The following is a 20,911-nucleotide window of genomic DNA, read 5'->3' on the forward strand; positions in this document are numbered from 1 at the left end:
CTTCTCCTTCCTTGTTGGTGCCTCGTAGAAACTAAGGGGTAGCTAGCTAACCTTAATAGAGCTCAATTGGTGGGAGGGTTACACATACACCTAAGATTTGACTTAGATGGGTTCCAATAGGGTAGTGCCTGGAGAGTAGAACTCGATGAGATTTGATTGTGCCTTTACGGGCAAAGTGGGCTAATATACCTGAACTAGTGGAACAAGTTACTAACTATTAGGTGAATTGTTAGTAGACTTAGTAGAGTAAGTTACTGACTTATAGAGCAACTACAGTAGAATTAGTAGTAGTTGCCAAATTGTGGACCAAATTTTGTGGCTGTGAATTTAATTAGGAAGATTGTCCATGATTATTAACTGAGAAGTATGTTTTTTTGGAATAAGACTGGCCCCACAAGGTGTCTTTTTGGGACAAAGAACCTTGCAGCCAACCGCTCATCTCGCTGTTTTCTCAGTTTGATTAGCTTTGGGAGAACCACCCGATATGCATTCTTTGCTAGAGGTTTTACCCTAGTAGAAGTTCAATCTCGTGGTCGATGTCCTTACGAAGGGGTAATGTCTTTGGAAGCTTTTTTTGGCATGATGTTAGCATAATTATACAAGACATCTCCGACTTTATTTAGGGCAGGTTCAACGGTGGTTACTTCTTTCACCTTCCACATAGCCATAAATGTGGGCTCTTCTCGGGTGAGCCCTCTCTTCAATTGTAATGTTGAGATCATTCTTATATTGTCAAGTTGTTTGATTCTTGCTCGAATTACAGTAGGATTGCAATCAATGATCATGATATATTTCGCCAATGACATTAGGGTGACTTTTGTGCAAGGAGGAAATCCATTCCCAGTACCACGTCAAAGTCGTCCATGCGCACTATAACCATATCCATTTTTCATTACCAAGCCCCTAATTCTAGGGAGATTCTCTTAGAGATCCAACGACATGTAAGGCCTCTAAATTAACCGCTTTCATAGAAGTCATTTTCTATCTTTTGTTCTCATTGGTGAACTTCATGTTTAGAGATGAAGTTGTGAGTTGCACCGGAATCTACTAGGATACTCTTACTCAACTGAGAATAGATTATAACATTAACAAACATCAACTCATTCTTGTAGTGTCGGGATCTTCTTCTTATCTCCTAGTAGTTCGATTTTAGGGTCGTTGCTGTAAGAACCTTAAATTTTACCTATTTAATCTAAGGTATTACTGTACCTTGAAATGTGGAATTTACATTAAATGGGCTCTTATCATAAATGCGACTTACGCTGGCCTTTTGTTACCTTGTGAAAAACGAATACAAGGGAAAGAAAAAAAAAAGAACAACATTGAAACAATTGTCTTATACTACTCAATGATTTATTATGCGATTACAATTCAACCTATTCTAACCTATACTAATGATGCAAACGGGAATTCAACCTAAACTAACTTATACTTTGAATGCAAACAAAATTCAACCTATACTAACCTATACTACGAAATGGAAAATAACTATCCTATGCATGTGCCACGGTCTCGGGGTGTGCGATGCCGCCGTCGATCTCACATGGGAGCCTTGCCTTTATCTGAAAAATATAGTAGCACGAGGCTTGAGTATTTCTAGAATACCTAGTAAGTGACCCTATCGGGGTTATGCAACAATCACATGTAATGAGATGATGGGACCTATCTTTCAATCTGTCTTCCTACGGTGCTGTTCTAACGGGTAATTTGGACGTGTACCATATACTTTACACACCGCCCATACGTGCGAGTATGGGCTCACCAGCCATTTCGCACAGCGCTGGGCCACTTTCCTTGTCGGGCGAGCATACTCTGGGAGCTCCTTAGGTCGGACACCCGTTAGAACTAGTAACTGTCACGGCAGCGCTATGCAAAACATAACGATTGTTGTCTTGTCATTGGATGTACGTGTCCGAACCCTCGTGATGGAACAGGGGTATCCTCCAAATGCATGAACACACATAATGGATGAGGTCCCCAATATTTCTACTTTTATCATTAATGAATATAATCCCACTATCATCTTTCATGCTTACCATGTCATTTCTCATTTTTCAGTCTATGTATCATACATAATCCTAATAATGTTACATTTCATTTCATTTATCGTGATATCATGTCATTCATAACATATTGTATACATACAAATATTTCGTACAATCATGCCATAATCATTTAGGAACATCCTAAACGTCATAAGCACTATATATCACATCATACTAAACAGCATACATTCACGTTCACAAGATTACGTACTTAAGCATAATAGTCTAGCACACAATTTAATGACACGTGCGAATCCACGGGCACGTGCCAACATACAACAAACAATGCGTAACCTACGACGGGTGAGCTACTTACTTGGTAGGCCTTAGCCGAAGTACTCCCTAAAATATAAACGTAAGCTTCTAGCTCCTCGTATACGTCCTATGCTTCCGTTGGTGGTTGGTTCCTATTGGATCATTCAACACCTTCGTTAGTATTTCATAAACATAATTAATTTCCAACTTGAATTTGTGAAATACGACCTCAAAATGATCTATTTTACCTTAAACGGGGTCGAAACTAAGTCCGGGAGGGTCGGAACGATGACAAACAGGTTGAAAACAGGTTTTTCGAGCCGAATAAGCCGCCGGAGTCGAGAAGCCACCGCCGGAGCTGAGGGGTGTCACGCTGTAGACGTGCCAAGTGGCACAACTAGAGGTCGAGGCACGGGTTTTCGGTTGCAGTCGCAGGTCTGGGTTGATCGGGAGTGATGGATCGGGTCTGAACTGAGAGGAAACGTCTGCAGGTGGGCTGGGCTGTGAGCGTCGGGTATTGGATTGGGCTTGCGGGTCTCGGGTCGCGGCTGATGGGTTAGGCCATAATTGGGCTTTCTGGTTTGGGCTGAGGCGACTGGGCCGCTGGGGTGTCGTCGGTCGAGGTTTGGACTGAAGTGGGTTGGACTCTGTTCGGGTCGCGGGAGTCCGGCCCTCGGGTCGAACTTCGTCTTCTTCGCCCGGTTACACAAAATTTTCCGGCGATCTCTCTCTCTCTCCTCGGTAACATCGTTCCGACGTCCTTTTTCCCTAATTTTTCCTCCGTTTCCGAGTCTCCTTCTCCCCCTAATTTCGTTTTTTGTATTTGTTTGGTTCATAAAGGCCTAACATTCCCGGATCTGAGAGGGTTCGGAAATCCAACGTTCTGTCTCCTTTACCCGACGGTCAACGTGTAGGAATCGTCTAAATCTACCCCTGGTGTGTGTAAAAGTCTCTGGGATTATTTTCGTTGCGTAAATCGGAGGTTTCAACGTCGATTTCGTAGGGTTTGAATTTGCCGGAGCTTCGTCGGATTTTCTTACCGTCTTTCTCGTTTTCTCACTATTTTTCTTCTCTATAGATGTCTTGGAGGTGGCTGAAGGTCGGGTTTGGTTTCTGTGATGACCCCGGCGTCGGGCACTCTTTGTGGGTCGTGTGCGAACGAAAACTCCGATTTTCGGTCCTATCGACAACCATTTTTTTTTTTTTTTCTTCTAATCCGTTACAGTTGCCCCCCTTATAGTACAACTTGAAGGGCACTAAGTGCAGCTTGACGAGGGCATTGAGGGATTTTGTGGCGGCCTTTACAAAGAGACATTGTATGAGCATTGGCTGTTGGTTTATGTGGAGGGTAAGGTCCTTTATACGAGTCAATATACGTATTTTGAGGTGGCCTATCCATTCCCATGGTTTGGTCTCTCAGCCCCTTCCCTTCCCCCCTTCCCCTTCGTATGCTCGAGCCTTTGTTCCTTTGACCTATAGACTTAAAAGGTCTATTCTCGGTCCATGGTTGCAATTCCTCGACAAAACATAATGCTTTATATTTCTCCATCATGTCCCAAATATCCGGAATCAACTCAAAGAGTTGCTTGACATAGTCCTTTATTCTTCCGGTGTGTCTCAGTTCCCACAGTTTTCATCTTGCTATGAATTTGACATTTTTGGGAAAGAATTAAGTCTTCGACCATTTCTTGAGGTTTTCCATGAGTTGATGGTGCACGACCCACTTTGATTATCATTCACCTTCGAACATCACCAGAATTTTGCATCGTCCACAAGATGCATTGTGGCGAGTATAACTTTTAGGACCTAAAAAAAAGTTCCTATGGTTTTGACATATTGTTCTACATCAAATATAAAGTTTTTGAATTTTTTGGCATCTCGGTTCTCTTTAAAGGCATCTCGGTTCCCTGGAGTGTGATTTTCTACGACCCTCATGGTCAAACTCACTCGAGTGTTTATGTCGATCATCTCTCCCTTGATGGTATCAATTGTTGTTATGAAGTCTTCAGCCAATTTGTTGAACAACTTCACCATGGTCTTCTGCAAATCGTCTAGCTCTTCAACATGATCCTCAATGTGTGCAACAGAGTTATTGGGGCTACCTTCACATTTTGAGCTACTAATTCAGGTAACTTTTTATTCTAGGGAATGACCCTAAATATCAATTTTTTGATCGACAACCCATCTAGTCGAGCATTGATAGCACCTATACTTCTGATTTTTCTATCTAGTTTCACTAGTCGATTTCTATGAAACGTACCGTGTCAGGCATCTCTTTCAAGAACATCATTTCTTCTTCCATCAAGGTAAGTCAATCGGCTTGTGATTTAGGTGTCGACTTTATCATTGACATTGTTTCGGTCTCGATGGGTCAAAAAGCTAACAAACCTTTCATACCACTTGTCACAATCACACTTTCTTGGCAGTGGACTAGCAATCTTGCAACATTTGTTCTAACCTAGCGAACAAGTTAGCTATATAAAAATCAGACTTCGTGGACAATTCTAATGTATGATCGAGCCTCGAGCCACAATTTGAAAGAAAATATTTTAGAAAACATGGGCGAGAAAAATCATTGAAAATAAGTTGAAAGTAAACATCGTGAAATCAATTGCAGGAGTAGACATGAATTCGTTGAACGATCATACAATATAAACTGAAAGAAGAAAGTAATACAACATGAAAGCAAGTAAAGGAGGCCTGAAATGCTACATGCATGCGACCATGGGAAGTACGCCCTATACAAGCACGACTGTGATATTTGGAGAAGAAGAGAACCCGAGAGAGAGAATTTGGACATTTTTTCTATATCAATAATTTAAAAATTACATTTTTGCCCTTTCGCATTTCTTTTGAACATTGGGGGGACAAATGTATTAGATGTATTTTATATATTTTTGAAATAACCTAATTGCATAAGAAAAAAAAAACATTTTTATATAATTTAATCTATAGTTTTTTTTTTAATTTTTATTATTTCAATTAAAACTTTATTATATAAATTAAATATGACTTACCAAAAATTCTATATCTAATAAAAATCCAAATTTTTTTAACTATTTTAAAAGTTTTAAGAATATTAATGAAAATTTTAAAAGTATAGATTTTTGTTCGAGAGAATATAGGAAGTTGGGATATTTTTACTAATTTAACCTTCACAAAGGTCATAATTACCCTAAAAAGTTACCAAACTTATTTATTTATGTTTTCGTGGAAAAAAAAAAAAAAATCTAATTTATTGATTTATTTATTTTAGTTTATAATCGTAAAATGAATAAGACATGTGTATGAGTTCACGAACTTCTAATCTTCCCAGTCAATCAGATTGGTACTAGGGTTTCTTATTCAACCTTCGAACCTTATCGACGGGCTTCAATTTGTGGGGTTCGATTTTCGAATCTCTCGGGTAAGCAACAATTCATCTTCAATCTCTTCTTCTTCTTCTTCGTTTCGTAATGTGGATGCCACTTTTCAATTTTTCATATCATGTGCATGGACCTGTTAATTGTGGTCGATGATGATGGCTTAATCCTTGCTTCTACGAGAATTTCTAGTTTATAGTTGCATGGGGGTTTTTTGCGCAGGGTTCTTCTGTAATCGCTAAACGTGACAGAATATGTACTCGTCTAGAGGCAGTGGTAACTACGGACAGCAGTCCTCATCATATGCTGCGCAGACTGGATATGGCCAAAATGTATGCTCTCCATTTTTTTTATTCGATTTCTGCATGTCTTTCGAACCTTGAATCATTGTCTTGTCATTTTATTTGGCATACAATTATCGATTTTTTTTTTTTTATGTTTTGATACGCGGTCCATTTTATATTCAATTTCTGCGTGCCTTTCGAACCTAAACCATTCGTCGATTTTTGATGTTGTGATACGCTCTTCGCATTTGTTTTGGTATCCAGTCGTCGTCGTTAGAATTTTATTCAAGACGTATGATATATGGTATATCTAATTCTCTCTTGCGCTGAAAACCTTACTCATTATTTTGATATTCTATTTACTTCTTTAAAAATCTAGTATTGATGAATATCGTTTGGGTTTTTTTGTTCCTTTTATTTCAACAATCAATAGTTTTATGGCTGTTTCAAGGGATCTTTATGAGTAAGGCAGTATAAAATTAGGGAAATGATTATTCCTCCTTTTTGTGGGTTCATAAAATTTAGTGACTACTTTTACCCTTGTTCTCTTACTATGATCGCTTTCTGGTGCTTTTGTAGTTGGGAAGTGTCTACCCGGGGAATTCTGTTGGGGGACCCGACTCTCAACAACACTCCATGGCATCTAGGCACTCCTCAATGTTGGGAGCATCACAGGAAGCTGATACTGCTGCATACAGGCCACATTCATCGAGCACCACTCATTATGGAGGACAGTATGGTTCTGTGTATAGCTCAGGTGCATTGAGTGGCAAACCACAGGTTAGGTTTTCGCCCATTTAATTGTACTTTCCTTTGGACTATTATGTTATTTTGCATCACATCTTTTGTGCCAGAGTTTCTTAGCCTAAATTCATTAGGATATGGGGGAGTGGGTTTCCTATTGTGAAAGGGTTGACAATCATCGTGGTATTTGTTCGAACGTTCTGTTCATGTTATGGTGGAGATTTAATGCCAATTTCCGTGAGCTTGCACGCTTTTCCAGTTTTTCTTTCTTGTGAAACTTATAGAGTAGTATATTAAGATTTAATCGATTTGATTTCAAATAGCCTTACCTTTTTTATAAAGGCTGGTTGCAAATTGGTATCCGGTAAAAGATTTGATTATCTCATGATTACCTTAGTTAAAAGATAGTTTTTGACTAACTTAATAATGTGGCAACCTCCACAATCATAGCATAGGGTAAAAATAGGCGACTACCAAGAATATGGTTGCAACTCATCAAATATGCATTCTACATTCATTTGCATTTTTTTTCAAAACAAGAAACAAAACTCATTAATCAATGAAAAGATAAAAGTAGTACAAAAATTCAAAGACTTCAATAGTGTAGGCTGGAGATCAACGAGAAAAGGGAAAACTAAAGATCGCCCCTATAAACAGAAAAAGCCCCCCAATTATTAAAATATCAATAAGAGAATAACCAACAAACACTTTAGATGAGGTTTCCTAACGAGAAACTTTGTTCTTGATGAGTTCAAAACAATCTTCCCCATTAAGGATCTAATCTAAATTTCTTATTAGTTACTAACTAAATAGTAGGTTGAACCTTTGAAGATAAGTTGTCTTTTTATTTTTTTTATTTTTAAATTTATGTATTATTTATTATTTTTACAAAAATGTACAGCTTACCGCTGCTTGATGGGCTTTTAGTTACATGAAGTTCTTTTATAATTACAACCTTACTTCGTCAACCGTTGGAAAACTTTCTTGTAGAAGTATCTTTTTGTTGGGAGGGGGTTCTCTCTACCCTGACCCCCCTAGTTGTTCCATCTTTTGTTTTAATGCAATCTTGTTTCTTATAATAAATGATATATATGTTATGTTGAATCTAAACTATTATTAATTTATTTATGAACAAGTTGTATGTTATAGATTTTGTATAATTATTATTTTACTACATCTCATAATTTATAATATATCATAATATACATCTTTTAATTTAACAAAAATTAAATGGTTTTATTGCATGAAATACTATAGTTATCCAAGTTTTTTTTTAAATATCTTTTTAAATGTAATTTTGCATTTTAAAATTTTCAAATTAAGTCTGGATAGACCGAAACATAAAAATGTTGTTTCCATAATTTCCACCACTTTCGATCGCAAAATTCAAAAACAATTTTTAGAAACAAATCTTCCAAACACATGTTGGCTGAATTTATTGGATTCAATGAATCTGACAACATAAAACAAAATTCAGATTGTTTACCAGATAGACCCTAAATATTTCACTTGGATTCCTAGCAAAAGAATCTCTCATTAAATTGATGGAAAAAAGTATGCCAACAATAATCTGAAAACATAAAACAAATTCAGATTGTATATCAAATAGACCTTAAATATTTGAGTTGGAATCCTAACAAAAAATCTAACTCATTAAATTGATGTAAAGAAGCATTCCGACAATATATGAATATGAACAGTAAAATGAAATATGATTATGATATTCTGAATTCAAAATACTCATTGAAAATCCATTAATTTACCCTTTTTTGAAACAAATTTGTCCTCAAATTAAGTATCAAGAGTATTCCTTGCTAGTCTCAAGGACAACGGATCCTACAATATTTGATTGTTTGAAACTTAGGATATTACGACTAGGTAAGTGACCATCATAGTTTAATCTCATTCCTTTTAAAGCTCAGTTATTTTTCCTAGCTCCAATGACCACCCGGCCAATCTGTCTGTGGTTTACATTTATTCGAATTTGGAACACTAAATGTACTTGATATGTTGAGAATTTTTGGTAGCTTGATCATGTAAACATTGGGCCCAATTGTTTCAACAACTTCCTTGTTTATTTGAACAATCTGGTCACCAAGGATCTTGGCTTCCACATAGAGGTCAAATTACTTTCCATTTCTTTGAAAACATGAAATTGGCTTTTCATTTATTAGTGGAAAGTAGAAAGTTACACCCTTACGTTCATAATCCAGAGAGACCAAAAGATACATACAAGACAAGCCGTATGTATATAGTTTTTTCTGTCCTTTTTTTATTAAAATTTAAAAGCACTAGAATATGAATTAGTTACAAAAGGAATAAATTATCGATAAAGGACCGCATATACAATAATAGAATACTAAAAAGGAAAACAACCTTGTGGTAGGGTAGAGGAAACCCCCCACACCCCAAGAAGACAATTGCACGAGAGCACTATCTGGGTTAATGCAAGAACAGGTTTAATTTCCTAATAAAGATTTTTGTAAGATGCTTTAACATGTTGTCATGTAAGACCACATCAACTTTTAATATCAAGGTTAAAAACAATGTCCCAAAGATTAGGGAAATAGACAAAGAATACAAAAAATATTGAAATCATTAAGTAAAAATTTGGGAAAAACAATTAGAAAGATTGCTAATTATATCCATATATCACTTGTTTCATTATTGTAGTTTGCTTTTGTTTTTGTGTTACTTCATGAGCTTGACTTGATTTCTGTGTCACTGAAGGCGTGGCAAACTGGCTTATTTGGGTTGTGTATCTCTTACTAGAAGCGTGAATATCGGTTTAATGCATTACCCTTTTTGGATGATTTGGTTATAACACTGTAAATGGAACATTTTAACATGAGCTTTTAGGTCATTAAACTTTTTTTTTTCGGGTAGTTAATTTGTTGCATCTATGAGTTGTGAAATAGTGTTTTCTTTACATTTATAATTATGTTTGAAAATTGTAATTACAAATTACATTTTCCATTAGAGTGTTCCTTGTCATCTTAACTTTATCTCCCACTTCCACTAATATCACCAGTTCTGTATTCAGACCAAAAATTAGTTGGAATGCGGCCTTGTGGTCCATCCTTACGTCTTGTCAGTTGAAAGTTATGGTAAATGAATATTTGAGATTTCATTATTATCCAACAGTTATACTAAATTGTTGTCCTATTTTGCTAAATATAGGGCCCTCCACTGAGTGCCAAAGGGAATGGTATTCCATCTGCTCTGGAAGGTCGGGGAAGCTATGCCTCAGCCATTCCTGATTCCCCCAAGTATCTGTCAAGTGACTATATATCATCTTCAAACCATGGCTATGGTCATAGAACTGGTCAGTTGTTCACTGAAAAGGTCACTGAATATCCTACTCTGGAAAGGCGGCAATATAGTGAGCATCAGAGTGCTTATTTAGGGAGGGATTTGAAAACTGATGCAGCTGGACGATTTTCTGAATCTGTTGGTTTTGGGCATCAACGTCATGTATGGTTTCTGTAGGAATATTTTTGGTCTTTTTTTCTTCTAGTAGTATTCCTTTTTAGAAAATAATGAGATTTGCAGTTCTGTTTATGTGTGTTCTCTTGATGGTAATCCCTCTATTGTGTTCCAACAGGCCGACTCGTATGACCGTGTTGATCAGATGTCCCTGCTTCGTCAAGAGCAGTTACTAAAATCTCAATCTCTGCAATCAGATGCCCTTGATGGGAGCTCAAGGTATAGTATTTTGGTCAGGATATTTGTATGTTGCATTAAGTCAAGGTTGGTTTGTTTTTCTACGGAAATCTGGAAGTTTGTGATTATCTGACTTTTCCAGTGGTCAAACCATATAACAACTATTGTCTTCAGGTTTTTCTTTCTGCTTTTATTGGTATTAGTCTATAGAACGAATAAAATGATTGTCTGTTTCTAATGACGCTAAGTAGCGGGACATTTCTGGCAGACAAAATGATTATCTTTCAGCAAAAGCTGCTGCTAGTCTTCATTCCACTCAAGAGTTTCTCTCTTACGGAGTAAGAGTAGATGCTGATCCTCGCAACGTGTCGGTGCTCAATTCTTCTTATAGTGGTCAACATTCGACGTCAATTTTAGGGGCTGCTCCACGGAGAAATGTGGATGAACTTATCTACTCCCAAAGTTCATCAAATCCAGGTTATGGAGTGAGCTTGCCACCAGGTAGAGACTATGCTGCAGGGAAAGGGCTTCATGGAACTTCTCTCGAGTCAGATTATTCAGGTAGTATGTTGACTCATAGTAGCCATCCAAGGATTGATGAACACAAAGATGATAGAGCTGGTTATCTTCGGGAATTTGAGCTTAGAGAGGAGGAGCGTCGGAGGGACCGTTTTCGCATGAGAGAGAAAGAAAAAGAAAGGGAGAAGGCACGAGAAAAAGAACGCGAGCGAGAACGAGAACGAGAAAGAGAACGGGAACGAGAACGGCGAGAACGTGAACGAGAAAGAGAGAGAGAACGAGAAAGAGAGCGGGAAAGAGAACGGGAAAGAGAGCGCATCTTGGAGAGACAGAAAGAAAGAGACAGAGAATTCAAACGTGGGCTCGAAGCTAGGCGTATAAGCACTCCACCAAGACTTTCTAAAGACAGGCGTGGTTCCTCTTTGGCAAAGGAGGGAAGATCGTTACACCGAGATTCTCCACATTATGAAGCCTTGCATAGGTGGATCTTGATGTTTTTTTTTTGACCCTCCTGTAGTTCCGCATGCAGAATCTTTTGTTGGTCCGTTATAACTAACTCGGTGTTCTTTAATGCTGAAGGCATCACTCACCCGTTAAAGAAAAAAGGAGAGAATATGTCTGCAAGGTAAAAAGATCTGGAGCTCAGTCATTCAATGATTTTGACGAGATACATCCCATTAAATATCTGGCTCCTTTTTGTTCTAGTTTAGGGACTGGATTTTATAGGAATTAAATCGCTTGCTCCAGATTTTTTCTATCTTATTCTCTCCATTGCTTCTTGGCTCTGGAATTAGTGTTGAATCCTGAAATTATCTATACCCTGGTTCTTCTCTCCCTTTTTTATATCGTTGCATCTGATTCAGAGTATCTTCACCTCCCAGAGTTTGCTTTTTCCTCATTGGTTTTCTTCTTTGTTATTCGTTGGTTCAACGTGGATTCCATTTATTCATTACCTTCCTTGGCAAGAACGAGGTTTTTTTAGTCATAAGGCCTAGTTTCTTCTCCTTCCTTCTCTATATCCTTACACCTAATATGAGTTTCTTCATGTTCCAAAAGTTCCTCTTGCATTCACTTTATTGTTCAGTCCTCCATTTGCTCCACCGGGATTCCATTTGTTCATTGCCTTGTCTTTCCCACTCTTCTGGAACAAATTGCTCTGGTACTTTTTTTTCTCACAATTGTGATATTTCCATGAAGTGATTTCATGTTCTTCATTTGTTCCACTTAGATTCTGTTCGCTCATTGCCTTTCTCGATTTCCCATAATTCTGGAACAAGCTGCTTATAACATATAGTTCGTTTTGCAATTGTGATATAATCATGCATTGTTTCTGGGAGCAGCGTGGCCAATCTTCTGAGCTCCTAGATTATAGTTGGGAGTTGATTTTTATCTAAGTTATACTCTTATCTAAAAAAGATATGGAATATATTTTCTTTAATTTGACAACAGATCATCGTTAATATTTCTTGTATGTATAATAGTTGAGTAAGAATAGGTTAGGGTTGTGACAATGTCGTGAAAGATTTTTTTTTTTCTTTTTCTTTTTTGTGTGTGTGTGTGTGTGTGTTGCAACCAATGATTTTCTGATTTGATGCCTTCCTCCCTTTGTGGGTATCGATTGTCCTCACTTGCAGGTGTGCCCGCACAGTTTAGTTGACATACAACGGGATTATTTGTCATTGGAAAAGCGATATCCTCGACTCTTTGTATCCCCAGAGTTTACAAAGGTGCATACATCATGTTATATGCGTTCTAGAAGATTTTATCAATTGATTGATGATGGTAGAGGACTTGATGTTTTCAATTATTCTAGGTTATTGTGAATTGGCCAAAGGAGAAACTTGACCTTTCCATCCATACTCCTGTCAGGTAATTCATCTTTCTCTCATGTATTTGAAACTTCTCTTGTAGCTTCTTTGGAGGTGCATTGTAAAAGAGTTTATTTACATTTTTTGTTTCCCTCTCTTTTCATTGTCACAGTTGAGGGTTCGAGATTATATTATATTGCCATTTGGGTTGAACAGTTTATTTCTGCCCATTTTGGGTGTATTTGTGTTCATGCTTGTTCTGCGTCAAAGATGAGCTTTGGTTTTATTTTACTCTTAATGTGTGTTCTGCCACTTCTATGCAGCATATGGGTTTTATGAAAAAAAAAAAAAACCATAGGCAAAGTTTTTTTCAGTTCATTGAGGAAGAGGTTGTATGATAAAAGCAGAAATTCAACCATTCTGTATTTTCCATTGCTACATAATAACCTAAACTTCTTTTGATAAGAAACAATCTGTATCTTGAGCGTCTGTTTCCTCGAGGCATGCTTATTAATTGTGGATCTTATGATTGTGTGTTTTCAAATTGGTTGTTGCTCTAAAAGTGTATCGGTAAAGAAAAATGGCCATCTAATACTTCTTGTTGCTACAGTTTTGAGCATGACTTTATTGATGAAGGGATCGTATTTGGCTCAAAAGAGCTTTCCAATGAGCTTAAGGCTGGAGAACTTGAGAAATCAGATCATGTGAATATAGTATGGAATGTGAAGGTAGGTTGCTTGCAACATGCATCTGATGTTTACTTCAATCACTCTGTTTTTCATAAAATATTCCTTTCTGCTCTTATGGGTGTTTTGGTTCTTTGAGCTGGTTTTCTGTGTGCCCTTTTTGTATTCTCTTATTTGTTTTCAATGAAAGCATGTTTTCTCGTTTAAAAAAAAAAAAAAAAAACCCTTCCTTTTCGTGTGCATCTGCAAACTTCGTTGTGCTCTTATTTTCAGAGTGTTTTTCAGGAAGTTCAATCTGCCGGTCAATTAATGCCTTTTGAACGATCTGATTCTTCCTGAATTGTCTCCTTGAAATTTTTGGGGTTCTTACTATTACTATTGATAGAATGCAAATTTATATCCCTGAAATATGTATAATGAAGATATCCTAAGGGTAGGAATGTTTTCATGAGAGATATGCTTGCTGCTGTTCTGTTATACTGGATGGAGGAGGAATGGTGTTTTATGGTCTGGATTTTGATAACCCTGCTTAGATAATTGAAGATTTGACTACTTAGTTGTTTGTCACCTAAATTATGGATGCAGAATGAGGATGTTGAAGTGGAGGCTAACAGATCATTGTAGATACATGCGTAAAATTCACAAAAAATGATTGGTCATTGTACATCAACTACTTTATAGTTGGAGGAAAATAAACTCTTGTCAATCTGTACATATTTTTATCGCATAGCGATGCATCATTTTATTTTTCATCTCTTTCATTTTGAACCAAAAATCAAGAAAACAAATTCAGTACCCTGCTGCTCATGTATTTATCTTGTCTCCTGGTTCAGATTATTTTGATGAGTGGTATCAGTAAAAATGCTCTTGAGGAGTTGTCATCTGAGAGAAGTTCAGACGACCGTGTAGCCCACTTTTGCAATATCCTTAGGTTTGCAATTCTTAAGAAAGGCCGGAGTTTCATGGCAATTGGTGGTCCATGGCAATCATCTGATGGTGGTGATCCTTCAGTTGATGATGGTGCTTTAGTTCAAACAGCCCTTAGGTTCGTGTTATGTGCTACTTGTGTTTGTATGCAAGAAAGAGCTTTGCTTTGTCTTATTTGTGAACGTATTTTATCCAGGTATGCGAAGGATGTTACACAACTAGACTTGCAAAACTGCCACCACTGGAATCGTTTCTTAGAGGTTCATTTTTAAATACTGTTAAGCTTGACTGTCTGTTACCTGTATATTGCGTATCTAACTTGGTTTATTTTTTAATTATTTAAAGAGCTGACACTTGAGGGTATTTGTCTCATCAGATACACTATGATAGATATGGAAAGGATGGGGTATTGAGCCATAAAGAAGTCTCTGTATTATTTGTTCCAGATTTATCTGATTGTCTCCCTTCATTAAATGTGTGGAAGGAACAATGGCTTGCGCATAAAAAGGCTGTTGTTGAGAGAGAGCGCCAGATTGCACTGAAAAAGGAGGTTTGTGCTTTTATTGTTCTAAGTAGAGTTTTCATCAACATTAAGACATTATTATTTTTCTGATTTCTATTTGAAGAAATTGTGGCTGGTACCTGTTAATGAAAAACACATTTTTAAATGCTTCCTTGTGTGTGCAATGCAACTTTGACTGGATCATATACTGGCGTATGGGGTGGTTGAGGTGAAGTTAAGATAATTGGTGGACTTTTGATTCACTTGATGTTTATGTTCCAAATTTCTATGTGTCTAATATAAGGATGCAGTGTACTGAACGAAATTTCAAAAGATGAGGGTGATATTCCAGCTGTTATGACATAATTGAGATGAACTTTTGATAGGGTGAAGAGATTGCCAAGCACACATCAATGTTATGAATCTCCTGTATTTATATATAATTTACTGAAATTTGTATGCACAATTTACCATCCTTGTCATTGAAGATTCTTTAATTCCTTTTGAGCCGTGTTGTCCAAAAATTCCTTTATATATTTGGTATTTTTGGTATTGTGTGCCTTTTCAAATAAAAGTTATTTATTCTGCATAATGTTCTCTCAAGTTCATACTGCATCGCTCTTAGATTTCTCCTATATATTTCTGCACTAAGATTATGTTAATTTCTCAGATATCCAAGGAGACAAAGGAAGGCATGGAAGGTAATTTCTGTTGCACCATCTACTTGAAATACACTATTGACTTTATATTTTACTACTAAATTGTTAACATCCCCTTGCTCTTTATACTCTCAGTCAAAGAAACAGAATCAACAAAAGATACTAAAAGTGTCAGCAAGTCTGAAAAAAAGGAAAAGAGTGACAAAGATGACAAAGGGAATACGTCTGAGGGAAGGGGTAATGGAAGTAGCACAAAACTTGAAAGCAAGGATGAGGATGAAAGAGGCAAGGAAGCTCAGAATGTTGAGAAACCAGATCAAGAAGAAGTTGATGGTGGTACTCAGAAAAGTGGCACTGTGAAATCTGGAAAAAAGAAGATTGTCAAGAAGATAGTTAAACAAAAGGCCAAAGCGGTTGGTGATGCAGCCAACAAGAAAAATGACAAACTGGATGAAAAGGTTGATGGAGAGAAGAATTCTGACATTCCTCCGGATCCACCTTCAAATGATTCTGCTGGTGTTAAGACATTTGCAAGGAAAAAAGTAATTAGACGTGTGGCAAAAAGTGATCAGAATGAAAAAAATAAAGATGTACTTCCAAAAGAAGAGAATGAAATGGATTGCTCTGTGGATAAGTCTAAGGACAATTCAGATGTCAATGCAACAGCTACCCAAGATACTGTTGTGAAAACAACTGTGAAAAAGAAAGTAATTAAGAGGGTACCTAAAAAAAAGGTTCCTGCAGTGGTTTCTAGCGAGGAAGCTTCGAGAAAAGGTGATGGGCATGAGAAGAAGGTTACAGCAGATGAAACACTCAATGTGGAGAATCCCACTACAGATGATAAACAAGAAAAAAATATTCCTAAATCAAAGTCGACATCTTCTCCTACTACATTGAAACTGCATGATTCTGTAAATTTGAAGAAGACTGAGAAAGAGGAAATGATGAATGAAAATGAAGCTGGCAAGGAATTCAGTCCTACAACCATTTCGATTGACAAACAAAAAGCTGGTGAGAAGGATAGTAGTAATGGAAAGAGAGAAAAATCTAGAGATGGTGAACAATCAAAAGAGGAGAAGGAGAAAATGAGTAAAGATGCGTCTAAAAGCAAACCAAACAAAGAAGTAAAAGAAAAGAGAAAGTCCGAAGAACCTCCTCGACATCCTGGGTTGATTCTACGAACTAAAGGGAGCAAGGATTCCAAAGTAGGTTGATTTTAGCCAGATCCATTTGCATGAGTAGTTTGATAGTGCATCCTTTAATAATATATCTTAATTGTATATCTTGTTTTTATTATGCAATACAGTTTCGGTCATTGTCGCTTTCTCTTGACTCACTCTTGGAGTATACAGACAAAGACATTGAAGAATCGACATTTGAGGTACCTTCCTTGCTGCAATGAAGATTTTCATTACCTTCTGTTCCTAAAGTTCTTTCTGTATTAGAGCTTTCTGCTTACTGATTCAAAGCAGTATTTACTGGTTTTTTGCTACTTACATTGCTTTTTTCTTTTTCCTTCACAGCTTTCACTATTTGCTGAATCACTGAATGAAATGCTTCAGTATCAGATGGGAAGCCGAATTTTAACTTTCCTCCAGGTTGCATGAACCTTTGAGGCAGTTAAATTATTGTTCTGATGATCTTAAAGGTTTATATACTTATTTTATCTTTTATTTTGGCATAGAAATTGCGTGTCAAGTTTGTGGCAAAGAGAAATCAACGAAAGCGGCCGCGGGAGGAATTACACAAGGAAGACAAAAAAAAATCATCACCAAAACGGTCAAAGACTATTGACGTTCCTAAATCTCTCGATCCGGAAACATCAGGTGCATCTCAAGTGGATGCCGTAACACCTGCAGTGGAGGGGAACAACTCAGCTGGTCATGTTGATGAGATGAAGATGGAAACTGAAACAGATTACGAGCCTGAAGAAGATCCTGAAGAAGATCCTGAAGAAGACCCTGAAGAAGATCCTGAAGAATGCGAGGAACTGGAGGACGCGAGTTCTCAACACAATTCATCTAATGAGGCATCTCTTCTCTCTGTTCTCCACCCCAATATCTTTTCCTTGACCTATGCTTTATAATATTAAGTTTTTTTTTTTTTTTTTTTCTTCGTATTCTATATTTTAGATTTCTAATGTATTGTGTGCTTCGGCTCGGTTAATGTTATTGCATCATGCATAAGTTTAGTGAGCTACTGCCTCAGTGTGCTTTGAACTTCATTAACTTTTGTTACGTGTTATATTAATTTTTATAAATTTCTATTCCACAAGATAATATTTTGAAACTGTGTTATGTTTTCCTTGTGATAACAGAACGACGTGGATGCTATGGTTGAAAACAATGAAGAGAATGCTACAACGGGAGCCAATGAAGAGACTGAATTGAACGAAGAGGGGAAGACAGCATCAAATAAAGAGCCTGAAAATGTTGCACCAAATCAACCTGACGATCCCAAAGGGTCCGAACTGGAGAGCCTCAGCAAGAAAACGACGGAGTCTGTTGAAAAAGGGACAGACAACGAGATGAAAAAGAAAGAGGCTTCACCTCCCAAGGAGGCAGTGGTAGACAAGGAGCTACTGCAGGTAAGTTTTACGAACCATACAACCTAAATTCTTATGAATTCAAATTAATTTACGTTGCTAATTTTGGTTAATCTGAAACAGGCTTTTCGGTTCTTCGATCGAAACTTAGTTGGCTATATTCGGGTAAAAAATCTAAATCTTCTTTGATATTAACTGATTCCCAGCGAGGGAATTAAGAACTCACAGCAGTTTTGTGGTAACCTATCAGGTTGAAGATATGAGAATGATGATCCACAGCATGGGGAAGTTCCTTTCTCACAGGGATGTAAAGGTGGGTAGTTGGTTGGTTGGTTGGTTGTAACATAAAATTGTGAATATATATACAGATATTGATGAATGGTTTTGACCTCTCTCCTATCAGGAACTCGTTCACAGTGCATTGTTGGAGTCGAACACTGGAAGGGATGATCGGATCCTGTATGGCAAACTTGTACGAATGTCTGACCTTTGAAATTGTAGTGTATGGACCTCTGACTCACCCTTTTTTTTTTTTTCTTTTTTTTCTTTTTTTTTTTTACGTTTCTTTGTTAGTTTTTTGCCCGACTGATTGTTTGAAGAACTGGGCAGTTTTGAATGTTTCCATGTTCATACCTCAGAATTTTAGGCATTACTAGAAGATTGTAATACAAAAATAATTGCAGCTTACCATAAATTTGTTCAATTATTACTCTTTTTATACTTTGTGAGGGAATATATACAATACTTTAATGTACTTCTATATACTACAAGAAAAATGTTATTATGTATCTAAAACATATTGACAACAAATTTCTTGATTTCTTGCTTTGAATTTCTGGAAATATCCCTTCTGACAGTAATATATTTATTAATATTTTCTTGATTGGACTTTTTCGATTGGCATATATCATAAGATATATATTCTCAATAGTTAAATAAAATATATATTCTCAACAGAAAACTTTCAGCCTACTTTTTAGGTTCATTTAATGAACATGAAGTATTTTGTTTTTTTTTTTTTTTTTTTTTTTTTTTTTTTTTTTTTTTTTTTTTTTTTTTTTTTTTTTTTTTTTTTAAATTGTTAAATTTGAGTTAAATTCTAAAAACAAAAACGAAAGTTTAAAACTATTTATGTTCACTTCAGCTTTCAAAATTAGTTGCAATCTTAGTTTTTTATTTATTTTTATTTATTTTTATGTTCATTTTAAGATGGAAGCTTCTGTTTATTTGTATGGTATTATATGTCGAATAACCATATTAGACGTTGGATAGTTGGATAGAAATTCATGTTGAAAGGCTTAAAATGTAATTTTAGCAACTTGATAGCTGCAGAAGTAGGGATAATAGAGATAATGGCCGAGATCTAGAAACAATAGGGATAATGGCACCAGTAAAGTAGAGATCTAGAAATAGGTTCACAAATACCATCAATATCTATCGGAGGAGCAGTAATGAAGGCAATAATAAATACAAAAGACGGTTTTCAGTGTTGGTTATTAGAAACGATCTCATAGACTTTCGCTTTCGTGTCATAGACTTTCGCTTTCGTGTCTCTCTAAAATTGCAGTCATGGTAAAATCTTAAGAGGAAAAAGATAAATATTTCATACCATAATAAATAACACTTGTCGCATTATTTATTTATTAGTAAAAAGTACTTAGGAACTAAATCAAATGTATAATCATATTTAAAAAATAGGGATGTAAAAAGGCATAGTTCCAAAATTTCCCCAACATGAATTTGTATAGATACTTATTTGTATGGGCTAGAAGCGAATATACCTCATAGACACTCTGTTCTTTGCGTGGTTGTTCCTCGCTTCTCTCCCTTGTCCTCACCAGCCATGAGCTCCTCATTATTGCCTTTGTTTGAAACATTTTTACTCGTGCTTTCTAAAAGAACGTAAACAAGGTCGGCGCAATCTTCAAAGCGGGACACCGAGAGAATTCTCTTTAGTAGAACAAGCCCCTCTCGGGACAATGAGAGGGTGGGGTCTCATTGTTCAAGTCTCGAAATCATTACTTAAAGAGAACAACTCATTTACTTTTCTTGTAACATATGACAAGATTGGTTGGTTTTCTTGTAAAGAAGGAAGTTATGTATGAGAATTTTCCTGCGCATTACAGAACCTAACAATAGAACCTAACAATCCGGTATTCTCAAGCAAGTGACATTATATAATTGGGAGTTCCTCGAGACTTAAGCATTCGAGGCAACTATCTTAGAATGTACAGTTCTTGGAGTTATGAACCTTTACGAGGACTTTTCTTAAGGGGTTTTGGTCGACATAGTGAATAAGAACGAATAGGAAGAAACCATTTTAGTACCCATGATCAAACTCGACCTCATTAGTCCACTGCCGACAAATATAATGTTGTTGCTGCTATAATCTTATATTCTTTTAACGTAGTTTAGATTTTGTAAGACTTAAGAGTTCAAAAGCCTTAGATGCGAGAAAAATGTTTATAAAAATTCCAATCAAGGAGCAAAATGGTCATTTTGACCCATTTTCCTAATAAGGAGTATGTTATAACCTTAATTTTAATTTGGAGGGAGGAGAAAAAGAAATAACTAAAGAAAAGAAAAAAAAAGAAAGAAAAGTTGGGGTTTTAAGGGGAAAAGAAGAAGAAAGTAGAAACTGCTCCAACCCATTGAGATAGAGTCCAAATTTAGCTGAATTTCCTTTAAAACAACTACTTAGGATGTTGAAGATATCAAGTCTGGACATTTGAATCGTTTAAACCCATCAGTAAATGAGGAGGAATGAGAGGTAAGTTTTCTGAGTTTCTAGTGTGTTGTTCTTGATTGAATTTCACACAAGTTTTGTGAAGTTGAAATTGAATTAGATCGTAAAGCGGGGTTCCAACGATCTTCAAGGATGGTAAGTTATGTAGTTTGGACAAAATTTAAAC

The 20,911-nt window shown here is 36.5% G+C and overlaps 1 protein-coding gene and 1 long non-coding RNA gene across 2 annotated transcripts; one reads left to right on the plus strand and one right to left on the minus strand.

The window, feature by feature from the left end:
- Nucleotides 1-1,310: 1,310 nt before the first annotated feature.
- On the minus strand, nucleotides 1,311-3,603 carry LOC111454491. Its single transcript, XR_002712431.1, has 3 exons — nucleotides 2,549-3,603; nucleotides 2,362-2,452; nucleotides 1,311-1,562 (listed from the first exon to the last, which is right to left on the minus strand). It is a non-coding gene; the product is annotated as an uncharacterized LOC111454491 (long non-coding RNA).
- A 1,989-nt stretch (nucleotides 3,604-5,592) lies between these two features.
- LOC111454171 (cell division cycle and apoptosis regulator protein 1-like) lies at nucleotides 5,593-18,719 on the plus strand. Its single transcript, XM_023095525.1, has 22 exons — nucleotides 5,593-5,706; nucleotides 5,885-5,994; nucleotides 6,526-6,726; nucleotides 9,871-10,164; nucleotides 10,295-10,395; nucleotides 10,622-11,353; nucleotides 11,452-11,497; nucleotides 12,507-12,599; nucleotides 12,686-12,741; nucleotides 13,291-13,408; nucleotides 14,200-14,411; nucleotides 14,490-14,553; nucleotides 14,670-14,843; nucleotides 15,466-15,496; nucleotides 15,590-16,659; nucleotides 16,761-16,835; nucleotides 16,978-17,052; nucleotides 17,139-17,483; nucleotides 17,772-18,041; nucleotides 18,123-18,164; nucleotides 18,250-18,312; nucleotides 18,403-18,719. The coding sequence occupies exons 2-22, from the start codon at nucleotides 5,917-5,919 to the stop codon at nucleotides 18,490-18,492; spliced, it is 4,230 nt and encodes a 1,409-aa protein (XP_022951293.1). The 5' UTR covers nucleotides 5,593-5,706; nucleotides 5,885-5,916; the 3' UTR covers nucleotides 18,493-18,719.
- The last annotated feature ends 2,192 nt before the right edge of the window (nucleotides 18,720-20,911 follow it).

The sequence above is a fragment of the Cucurbita moschata genome, unplaced genomic scaffold (genome assembly GCF_002738365.1).
Source record: "Cucurbita moschata cultivar Rifu unplaced genomic scaffold, Cmos_1.0 Cmo_Scf00016, whole genome shotgun sequence".
Lineage (NCBI taxonomy): Eukaryota > Viridiplantae > Streptophyta > Magnoliopsida > Cucurbitales > Cucurbitaceae > Cucurbita > Cucurbita moschata.

Bases quoted from the DNA above. Each gene is read 5' to 3' on its own strand.
- LOC111454171 (XM_023095525.1), top strand. From the start codon at position 5,917: ATGTACTCGTCTAGAGGCAGTGGTAACTACGGACAGCAGTCCTCATCA. The intron at 6,727-9,870 runs GTTAGGTTTTCG...TGCTAAATATAG, and splicing joins CATTGAGTGGCAAACCACAG to GGCCCTCCACTGAGTGCCAA. The intron at 11,354-11,451 runs GTGGATCTTGAT...TTAATGCTGAAG, and splicing joins CATTATGAAGCCTTGCATAG to GCATCACTCACCCGTTAAAG.